The 10,555-nt window shown below is 44.5% G+C and overlaps 1 protein-coding gene across 4 annotated transcripts; it reads right to left on the bottom strand.

Annotated features, from left to right (window-relative positions):
* Window positions 1–2,483: 2,483 nt before the first annotated feature.
* Window positions 2,484–9,127, bottom strand: LOC309865421 (trem-like transcript 4 protein). 4 transcript variants are annotated; one of them, XR_014312081.1, is made up of 6 exons: window positions 8,931–9,127; window positions 8,391–8,735; window positions 7,638–7,677; window positions 6,843–6,942; window positions 5,920–6,270; window positions 2,484–4,230 (listed from the first exon to the last, which is right to left on the bottom strand). XR_014312081.1 is itself a non-coding variant. In XM_082731745.1 (5 exons), the coding sequence occupies exons 1-5, from the start codon at window positions 8,980–8,982 to the stop codon at window positions 6,211–6,213; spliced, it is 597 nt and encodes a 198-aa protein (XP_082587871.1). In that variant the 5' UTR covers window positions 8,983–9,106; the 3' UTR covers window positions 4,601–6,210. The 4 variants fall into 4 exon arrangements, 2 of the variants coding, with proteins under 2 accessions (XP_082587871.1, XP_082587870.1); XR_014312082.1 differs by having other exon boundaries at window positions 8,646–8,735; window positions 8,931–9,099; XM_082731745.1 differs by lacking the exon at window positions 2,484–4,230 and having other exon boundaries at window positions 4,601–6,270; window positions 8,931–9,106.
* Between the last annotated feature and the right edge of the window lie 1,428 nt (window positions 9,128–10,555).

The following is a 10,555-nucleotide window of genomic DNA, read 5'->3' on the forward strand; positions in this document are numbered from 1 at the left end:
CCTCATTTTTCATTTCGTTTTTTACTTCTTACCTCAGTAAATGGACCCAAATCTTTAGTCTATGTTTTCACAGAAAGGTACCATAGGTTCTTTCACATGAAAACTCTTTTGGTTGTCTTTACAAAATTAGGACAATTTAATGAGGCAGAAAATTACTGGCTCATAATATTTCCCCCTATTCTCAAGAAAGGATAAATTGTTTTCTTCTAGCATTTAGTGCAGTGGCAGAAAACCCTGAAGCCAGATTGCTTTAGCACTAACACAGTTAGTCCTTTAGCACTAACACTTTTTTCCTTCCAATGTCAATGCTTGTAGGTTTTTTTTTTTAAAGATAATATTTATTCAGTTAAGAGAGAGAGAAACAGAAAAGGCATGAGCGGGGGGAGAGGCAGAGGGAGAAGCAGGCTCCCTGCTGAGCTGGGAGCCCGATGCGGGACATTGAGATCTTTCATCCATTTTGAGTTTATCTTTGTGTACAGTGTAAGAGAATGATAGAGTTTCATTCTTCTGCATATAGCTGTCCAGTTTTCCCAGCACCATTTATTGAAGAGACTGTCTTTTTTCCACTGTATATTTTTTCCTGTTTTGTCAAAGATTAATTGACCATAGAGTTGAGGGTCCATATCTGCGCTCTCTACTCTTTTCCACTGGTCTATGTGTCTGTTTTTATGCTGGAGTAATAACCATAGCAGCAAACATGGGTTAAATACTGGGTATTTACCCCAAAGATACAGATGTAGTGAAAAGAAGGGCCATCTGTACCCCAATGTTTATAGCAGCAATGGCCACGGTCACCAAACTGTGGAAAGAACCAAGATGGCCTTCAAGGGACAAATGGATAAGGAAGATGTGGTTCATATACACTATGGAGTATTATGCCTCCATCAGAAAAGATGAATACCCAACTTTTGTAGCAACATGGACAGGACTGGAAGAGATTATGCTGAGTGAAATAAGTCAAGCAGAGAGGGTCAATTATCATATGGTTTCACTTATTTGTAGAGCATAACAAATAACATGGAGGACAAGGGGAGATGGAGAGGAGAAGGGAGTTGGGGGAAATTGGAAGGGGAGGTGAACCATGAGAGACTATGGACTCTGAAAAACAATCTGAGGGTTTTGAAGGGGCCGGGGGGGGGAAGTTGGGGGATCCAGGTGGTGGGTATTGGAGAGGGCACGGATTGCATAGAGCACTGGGTGTGGTGCAAAAATAATGAATACTGTTACGCTGAAAAAATAAAAAAATTTTTAAAAAAGAAAGTTTTTGCTAGATATGCCTACAGGTATATACTTGGCACCACTACTGTTTAGCAGTATTCAGTTTACTTGTATTTCTAGACACTTGGGAGAATCATATTTCTCAGCCCCCTTGGAACTGGACAAAGAAATACTATTTGTTTTTCCCAAAGAAATGTAAATGAAATGTCCCTTCTAGATGGGAGCCCTGAGTTGCTTATCTTTCTGGCAGTTTTTCTCCTGCTGTAGAAGCACTTGTCGGTTTGGAGGGATTGAAGGATTGAAGCAGCCCAGAACACAGAGCTAACCTTGGAGGAGAGCATCCTGAAAGTGTGCCTGGACCCTCGGGACATATTGAACAGGAGAGAAATAATCTTTGGCTGTGGGGAAGCCATTGTAGGTTAGGGGTTGTTTATTACTCCAGCATGAAGGAGTCCATCCTAACATAAGATGCTGATCTCTTTTCATTGATATTTTTCCTTTTTGATTAGCAAGTCCGGTTGGTTTGTTTCACTTAAAATTTCTTCTACATCTTAGATGATTTTGCCCAAAGGTAGACTAATGTTAGTGTTCTGAGCGCTTTTGAGATAGTGCTGAGTGATGATGTTCTGTATGTTAGCTGTATTAAATTCATTTTTTACTTACAATGTGTTTATTGTAGGGTAATCCCATCATAGGTCAAGGAATATCTGTATTTTACATCATGATTACTTAACCATAGCAGCAAACATGATTCAAGAATATTGGCAGCTGGACTTACACACTCTCCTCATCCCACATAGGAATATTAGAGGGATTCATTTTTAAAGGGAAATTACCAGTTTATGAGAAAAGTACAAGAAATACTGAGAGTAGGGTGTCCTTCAAAAAGAACAGAAGCTCTTCACTGATTAATCTAGATCAGTGATTTTGTGTGTGTGTACAGGTGATTTTGCACCTCCAGGAGAAATTTGTCTATGTTTAGAAAAGTGTTTGGTTGTCATAACTGAGAAGAAGGTGCTACTTACATCTAGTGGGCAGAAGCCAGAGGTGCTGCTAAATCCTGCAATGCATAGGACAGCCTCCTGAACAAAGAATTATCTGGCCCAAAATCTCAATTGTGCCAAAGCTGAGAAACTCTATTCTAGAGTATAATCCAACATTCAGCAACACTCCCCCGACACACAGAATTCCCTATCACTTTTATGCTGCAGTCTTTCTTCTCTTAACTTTTCATCTTTAAAAATTTGCAAATACATAGAAAAATATAAATAAGAACAAATATGTGTAATGATACATATTTAAAAGGCTTCTAACATATAACACAAAAATTTAAATATGTACAAAGGAACATGAGGGAAATAGATAACACAGAGACCTAAATTAAAAACTTTTAAAGACTTATACATCATATCTTTAGAAATAATAGAAAATACATCCATGAAACTCAAATAGAATACATGACAAAGAGGGTCTTCTGAGAACAAAAATAGTACCTTTTGCAATTAAACATATAATAGAAATAAGAATAAGTCGATAGAATAATTGGAAGATAACACTGACAAAATATTTGGGAGGAAATCAAAGGACAAAAAGTGATGACAATTAACAGAGAAAATATGAGAAATATGAAGCACTAACCCAAAAAAACAAATAAATGAAGAGACATACTATATTCATGGATTGGAAGATTCAATAATGTTAAAATGCCCATTCTCCTAACATCAATCTGTAAGTTCAACACAATCCCTGAAAAAGAATTTTCCTATAGAAATTGACACGCTGATTCTAAAATTTAATGGGAAAGTAAAGGACTTAGAATAACCAGAAAAAATAGTGAAAAAAAAACTTGGAGGACTTGTATTTCCTGATTCTAAGGCAACAGTAATTAAAAGAGTACCATATTAGTTAAAAGACAATTAGCAAACTATTACAATGAATGTCCATGAAAAAAATCTGTTCAAGAATGATCATAGCAGTGTGATTCATCAAAGCCAAGTTAACTCAAATGTCAACAGACAAATGGATTAAAAAGCCAGTATATTCATACAGTGGACTATAACTTAGGAACAGAAAGAAATTAATGTGTGCAGCAACATGGATGATCCTTAGGTATACTGTGGTGAAAATGTAATGTGAGTAAAAATGTAAGACACTAAAGAATACGTACTCTATTATTCTATTATTTTGCTTATAAGAAGTTCTAGAAGAGACCAAGGTAATCTATGTGAAAGAAATCAGAATATTGGTTGCCTCTGGCAGTGAAATGATGATGACTATGTTCTACATATTAATATGGGAGTGGGTTCTATGCAATTGTCAAAACCCATCAAATTACACATTTCAGACCTGTGCATTTCACTGTATGTAAAATTGTAATAAAAAATATCAACCTCAGTAAAGAAAATGTAAACAAGAAAGATGAAAAGTAAAAGGGAGAAATAATGAGAGATTTGGAAGATATGTCTATAAAGCCTAACATTTGTAAAATAGAAATTTCATAGAGATAGGGAAAAGAAAAGAACAGACAATGGAAGAAGGTTATAAAAGAAATAAGAAAATACACCACAGAATTAAGGATATGATTTTCCAGGCTGAAGAGACCCACTGGCTGCTCAGCACAATAAATAGCAGAAGATCCACATCAATACACATCCACATGGAATTTCAGAACATGGTGAGAGGTGGGTGGGTAGGGAAGAGATGATCTTAAAAGCACCAAGAGCAAGAAGGAAAACAAAAACAAAAACTCATCGTCAATGGATTGGAAATATAAATGGCATCAAGCTTCTCAAAAGTAAGGGAAGATGTTGGAAGGCATGTTCCAACTTGAAAAAAAAAAAAAAGGATAAAGGGGCGCCTGGGTGGCTCAGTTGGTTAAGCGTCTGCCTTGGGCTCAGGTTATGATCCCACGATCCTGGGATGAGTTCCACACCAGGCTCCTTGCTCAGCAGGGAGTCTGCTTCTCCCTCTGCCTGCTGCTCACCCTGCTTGTAGTCTCTTCTCTCTCTATCTCTGTCAAATAAATAAATAAAATCTTTTTTAAAAAAAGAAGAAGAAGGATAAAATCAGAAAGATATGAAATTCAGAAACTCAGAAAGATATGAAATTCATGAGAGAGTGCGTCCCATACCCAATGGAAGCCAAGAGAGTGCCCAAGAAGATGGTGAGTAGAAATCCCAGGAGGTTGTAGGTCAGGTTTAGAAGGAAAGCAGTGCCGTGGGAAGTTCAACCAGGATGTCCCAGGTGTCTCAAGGGAAGAGATTCAATGCCTGACTTCATGTGTTTGAACTTCCCAGATGAAATTTACACTTCTGGTAGAGAGTTTACAAATGAATTAATGGGAATACATAGAAAATAAAATAAATAGAAATAAGGCAAGTTGGGGGGTAATCAAAAATTATACTGAAAAGAAAATGTTATCATAATACATTCATTCCATGGTTAGGCTGAAAAACAAGTATTTACAGGGTCCCACAATGTAAAATCTATATATCCTTCATATAAGCAGTTGTGATTTGACTATACTGTGGTTTGGGGAGAGAGCATTTGGGGGTGGCTAGAGAAGTGATGTGTGAAATGAACCAATTCTCATCCTCATTAATGGGAGATTTGTGGATAACACCAAAAACAAGAAAATGAACAAAGAACAGTATAAGCTTTGTTTCTTCTCTTCCACAAATTGGAGGTAAATATCAGAATACATGGATAAAATATGTGGATTCCTTCAGGGGAGTGGGAGCTGGGGCACACAATGGGAGAACGCAAGACTGTTTTGGATTTTCAAGTCTCGTATGATTATTTGCCTTTTTATTTTTATTTTTTTTTACTCAAGTACAGTGGGCACACTTTCTAAAACTGACATATAGGGGACATTCCATTATTTTCCTTTTTAAACAATAGCAATCACCACATCACACATGTCAAATTACTTAGAAAATTGTTTAGAACTGCCGCTTCACACGCCAGAGGTTTCTTTTGTTTGTTTTCCTTTTTCTGCCTTTTTTTTTTTTAATGTCCATAGCAGCTTCATTCACAACAGCCAAAAAGGAGAAAGAACCCAAATGTCCATGAGCAGTGGAAAGGATGAATAAGTTACGTTTTCTGCCTTTTAATTCATCACCATGTTGCCCCTCCAGGAAGAGGCTATCAATTATGTCCTTCCAACAATTCATGAGAATTCCCTTTTCCCTACACCTCTCCAGCACAGAATATGATTACCATTTATTTTAATCTTCTTTGAACTGATGAGCAAAGCGTGGGGTCTCACTTCATTTCTCATCTCTCTGATTATCAGCCATTTTGGATACATGTTCATACATATTATTTGTTCTTTATTCTATAAGAGTTAACTGTTCCTATCCTTAGCCCTCTTTAAAATGAAAATGTCTGCCTGATTTTTATTTATTTAAAAGAAAAAGATGTTTAAGTCCTAAAGCCGTTAACCCTTTTATCTGTCATATAGGATGGAAATATTGTTCCTTCATGGTCATATATTTTTAAAATTTGTGTCATTTTTGGAAATATCAAATATTACATTTGTGTATGGTATGAACGAAGGATATTTCCCTTATCGGGAGGAAGAAGAACCAAAACTGACTGCAATGGGCACTGAGACCAGAAGACCAGGGGATCTGTGAATGACAGAGAAACAGGAAACCCTGGAGGGGAGGGAGGGGCACAGGTTGGGGGGAGTTTGCCTACCAGTTGGATTTGGTCCACTGGGAAGGAGAGGGGTGGCCTGGATGCACAGGAAGAGTTTCCTAGGTGGTGGGTCCCTGCTTTGTGGACATGGCGTTGGAGAAGGCAACATGGGGGTCCTCAGCTCTTGGACAGGAGGCACCTCCATAGGGTAGATGATAGATTCAGGTGTTAGGAGGTGTCTTGCAGAGGCACAGGAATGGCCTTTCCTCAGAGGCTCCAGAACTCAGTGGTCCTGATGGAGCAGGAGCAGGTGGGGAGACTCCAGACTCAGCAGGAAGTGCCTGCGGACTCTCAGGTCTTCGATGGGCTGGGGGCAGCCATTGCTACTACTCCAGTTGTACTGGCAGAGACCTGAGAAGTGGGGAAGGGGATTCAGAAGCACACCTCTTTCATCTGCTCCCCTTCCGGCACCATCCCCTTTCCACTCCTGAAGTCCCTCCTTCTCCACAGGTCCTCATCTTCTTCTCCCTGCCCATGCTTTCCTGTTCAGGACAGAATGACACAAAGTCCTGGGGTGGGAGCTCTATAGAGTGTGAGCTAAGGGCTCAAGTGTTGGGGAGACCCTTAGAAAGGACTTCAGGGTGGGTAGGTCTGGTCTCTGATGGACGGAATGAATACCTATGCATGTGTTCCCAGGTGTCTGTTACCTCTGTGTGCACACCTGAGGGTCAGTTAGGGAGGACGCCTGAGGCCGGCCTCAAAACTGGACAACCCAGCTGCTATGGGTGGACATGACCCAAGGCATGAGTTTGAATGTCAAAGAAAATGGTGTCTTATAACAGCCAAAGTCGTGTGCAGAGATGGGCAAGTTAAGTTGGTCTAAGTTACAATTGATACAATGCTACCTATGTGACTCCTGGCTACTTCTGTCCTGCGGTGCTCTCTGCTCCACTGGCCCCCAAGCCAGCCCAGGCCATACTCACCTGGGTTCTGTAGGCCAGAAACAGGAGAAGTGCTGTCAAAGCCAGGATCTTGGTCACGAGGAATGCACAGAACAGCATCGTGAATGTGCCGCTTGACAGACTGTGGGAGAAGAGGGAAGAAGGAGGGGAGGATCCAGGCTGCAGGGAGCAGCCCCTGAACTCAGCATGGGGCTGGAGCCTGTTTATGGGCCAGCCCCATCCTGAACTCACTGGGGTCAGCTATGGGGACCACGTGGAACAAAATCATGAGAATCCAGGAACCTCGGGTGGAGGGAGCAGTTGGCCAGGAAAGAAGAAAATGATCAGAGTTGTCCTTTCTGGGTGACACTATCAGGCTATCAGGCTGTGCCACAGCTCCAATGGATAGGGAGCAGGAGAAAAGCAGAGGGAGAGAGCCCCCAGATCTGGAATAGGTCAACTGGGTGGGGACTACCCAGAGGTGTCCCTGGAGAATGTCTGAGCCCCACAGGAGCCCTGGACCTGGAGACAAAAGACCAGGATCCTGGTCCTGCCACTGCCCTTAAGTGGGTGAGTGACCCCGGACAGGCCTCATTTCTCTTGCCTGTGACTCACTCAGCACTAATAGAAGTTCTTGCATTCCTGATACGCAGCTATTTCTGCTCCATTATGGGGGAAGTTTAGAGCCACTCCTTCACCCTTGCCACTCTAGCCCAACTCTGAGCTGAGACCTTGAGGCCCCTTTCAGACCCCTGTCTACCCCAATCTCCTGCATCAGAGTCCACACAAGTCATCAGCTTCCCAACCCCCTCCCTTTGGTTGAGATCCCAGACCTACCAGTAATCAGAGTCACTGATGAAGGTTGACCTGGTTGTCACTAGAAAAGCAAGTGTGATTGATGACAACAGAGAAGACAGTAGATGCCTAGAGTCCCCAGAGAAGAAGTCAGCCCCCAAAGCCTGAGAGGAAGAGGGGGAGTGGCCAGAGCCAGCCCTCAGAGCCCCCAGGCCAGGGCTGACTGGGGTCCAAGGACACGGAACTTCTCAGAGCTGGTAGAAAGAGAGAAGCAGGGGCTGGGGGAGGTCTGGGCTAATAGAGAAGCCTCATACTGGGTCCCCAAACCCCCAAGGGCAGGGAGAGTCAGGACTACTTCTGTGGAGAGGGCAGAGACCACTTGTCCCAAAGGCCTGGCCCCTTCACCATTAGACTCTCGAGACCCTTCTGATCTTGGCCAGACCCAGGTCCTGAACAACAAGCATGTGCAGTCTGGGGTGACCTAGGCCACAGGGTCCCACACAGACACCCTGTACCTCCATGGAGTGGCCAATTCTAGAGATAGGTGGCTGAGGTTTGGGTCTGAGCCATCGTGTGGACTGGGGATCTATAGCCAGTGGGCCCCAAATTAGGGGACAGGACACCCAAGGATGGAGGTGATGGCCCGAATGTGGGAACTGGGGACCAGGCTGCTGACAGTCAGTGTGGAAGCGAGCAGGGAATTGGGAGGATTGAGCGAGGGAGATAGGGAAGGAGTGAGTGGTTACACTGCCCCGGACACCCCAGGAAGGCCCCTTCCCTCTGCAAGGAGCTCACTTGAAGTCACCACCAGGCTGATGTTCCTGAGAATATGGATATTCCCCTCGGGACCTCTGTCTATTCCACACCAGTAGTTTCCTGAACTCTTCTTTGTGATTTCGGTCACGATGACAATGAAGAAGCCCGCAGAAGGGTTGTCCCAGATAAAATGCGGAGGGTTTTGAGCCATCACCTGGGGTCTGGTGCTGGTGACCAGCTTCGAACAACGACCTGGGCTGATTTCCTTACACCAGGTTTTATTCTCATACTTGCCTTCCAGGGGCTTGGATGGGCATTTCACAGAGACCACCTGCTGCTGCACCGCCCACACCAGCTCACCCTCCTGCAGTTCTGCCCAGGAGCCTAGAAAACAAGTCCTCGGGTCAGGCTAAGGAAGGGACACAGCCACCCTCAAAGCATGACCCCAGACAGCACTTCAACCCTCTCTGTCCAGCCCTCCCTCCCCTTAACACACTGTGCCCTGTCCTCTCACCTCCAACCTCCCTCGCTCCCTTGCCCTGTCCCCCTGAAGCCACCCTCCTCCTGAGGGCCCCTTACCTGAGGCCAACAGCAGCAGGACCAGTGGCAGATGGAGGGCTTCCCAGGTCATACTGTCATGTCCCCGTGCCAGGGTGCCTGGAGTGAGGGGTATGGGGCAGCTACAAGACAGAGAGACCCAGGAGCTGGGCCCGACTCTGCCCAGATGCCCCAGCACACGGAGGGCAAGATTGAGAAAGGAGAGGTCCTGCTTGAGTAAGAGTGCGGTCTGCAGGGCGGGTTCTGTGGGCAGTGGGAAGGTGGGGCCCCCTGGGGGAACCTGCAGCCGCTGGGGACATCTCCAGCGTCAGCTTGGCTCAGCAGGATGGTCCAGGCCCTGTGGTTGCTTCTTGGTTCCCCCACCCACCCCACACCCCACCCAGCACTTACAGGGGAAAGCTAGGTGGAAATAAGGGACCACTCTACTTCTTTCAATCTCGGTTCCTTTCACTTCATCCTTTCAGAGGCCTGGCTTTTTCTACCTGACTCCAAAAGCCAGGAGAGAACTGGCCCAAGGCAGGTAGGGCCCCTTTGAGACCCAAGCTGTTCTTAAGTACATAAGTGGTCCCCAGGGAGAGCCAAGAGCCCCTGGCCTGGAGGGTACATGGTTGAAATGACACAGGCACACTTACTCATAGACTCTTATAGCCCTCCGAGATGTACACTATGAGCCTGGACCCCACTGCAAAACATAGGAACAAAGTAAAACACCCCCAGGCCGTCCAACCCCAAGGCAAGCTCCCCAGCTCTCACTGCACCCCCTCACGCACCCCGATCATTAGCTCCAAGTATGGCTCGGTACTCAACACCCGAATACCAAATCCCACAGTATTTCACGTGTGGTGGTCTCTTTCATGAGTAGGTTTATATAAGGATAAGGACTCCACCCGATATTGGAGACAAAGTCCATTTCCCTTCTGTTCTGTCCTGAACATTGACTAGGGTAGTACAAATAAACATGAACCAATGGGCTAAGAGCTACTAAGGATTTTAATCTAAGTTGAGCCCTGTAAGCACCTGAGCTGTCCCCCTTTGATGGTGATCCCACTAGGGGCAACAGTGGAGCTCCTAGAGCCTCGGACCCCCGACTCTGCACTGGACTCATGGCACTCTGCCTGTCTCCCTTAGCACAGGAAGTTTTCACTCTGAGCGCCTTGGACAAACTTCATTCAGGTATTAGAAGGGAATGTTTGAGTAGTTTGGGTTCAGATTTTGAGGGAAATCTGTGTTTTCTGTTTTGAGAAGCTACACAGGAAGTATGAGAAGAGAGGGGATAGAATTTCAATTTTACGAAAACCGTAGTGGCAAAGGAACTTTAGGAAAAAAAGCAAAAACTGATTTGCGACTTCAAGTTTACAAAGCCTGATCACAAGAGTATCTAATTCTGGGTGTCCCAAACTCGTCTGCACCTTAGAATCATCTCAAACTTGTGGGGAAAAATGTGTGGGGCTAAGCCACGTCTCAGACCACAGATCCCAGTGCAGTGTAGTGTGGTGGGGCGTCCGTGTTGGTGACGCTCCCCATGTGATCTGAGTGTGCAAACGAGTCTGGGAACCACTAGTTTAATTTAATTTCCTCAAAATCCTTGTGAAGCAGTGGTCACTACCCCCATTCACTATAAGGAAACTGGGACACAAGGAGTGAGG

The sequence above is a fragment of the Mustela nivalis genome, assembly GCF_964662115.1.
Source record: "Mustela nivalis genome assembly, chromosome: 5".
NCBI lineage: Eukaryota > Metazoa > Chordata > Mammalia > Carnivora > Mustelidae > Mustela > Mustela nivalis.

What these genes read in the sequence shown, in the direction of transcription:
- LOC309865421 (XM_082731745.1), bottom strand. Translation starts at nt 8,982, where the DNA reads ATGACCTGGGAAGCCCTCCATCTGCCACTGGTCCTGCTGCTGTTGGCC. An exon ending in CAGCCTGGTGGTGACTTCAA is followed by an intron (nt 7,678 to 8,390) that starts GTGAGCTCCTTG and finishes TTGCTTTTCTAG; the next exon opens with TGACAACCAGGTCAACCTTC. An exon ending in ATCAGTGACTCTGATTACTG is followed by an intron (nt 6,943 to 7,637) that starts GTAGGTCTGGGA and finishes CTTCTCCCACAG; the next exon opens with TCTGTCAAGCGGCACATTCA.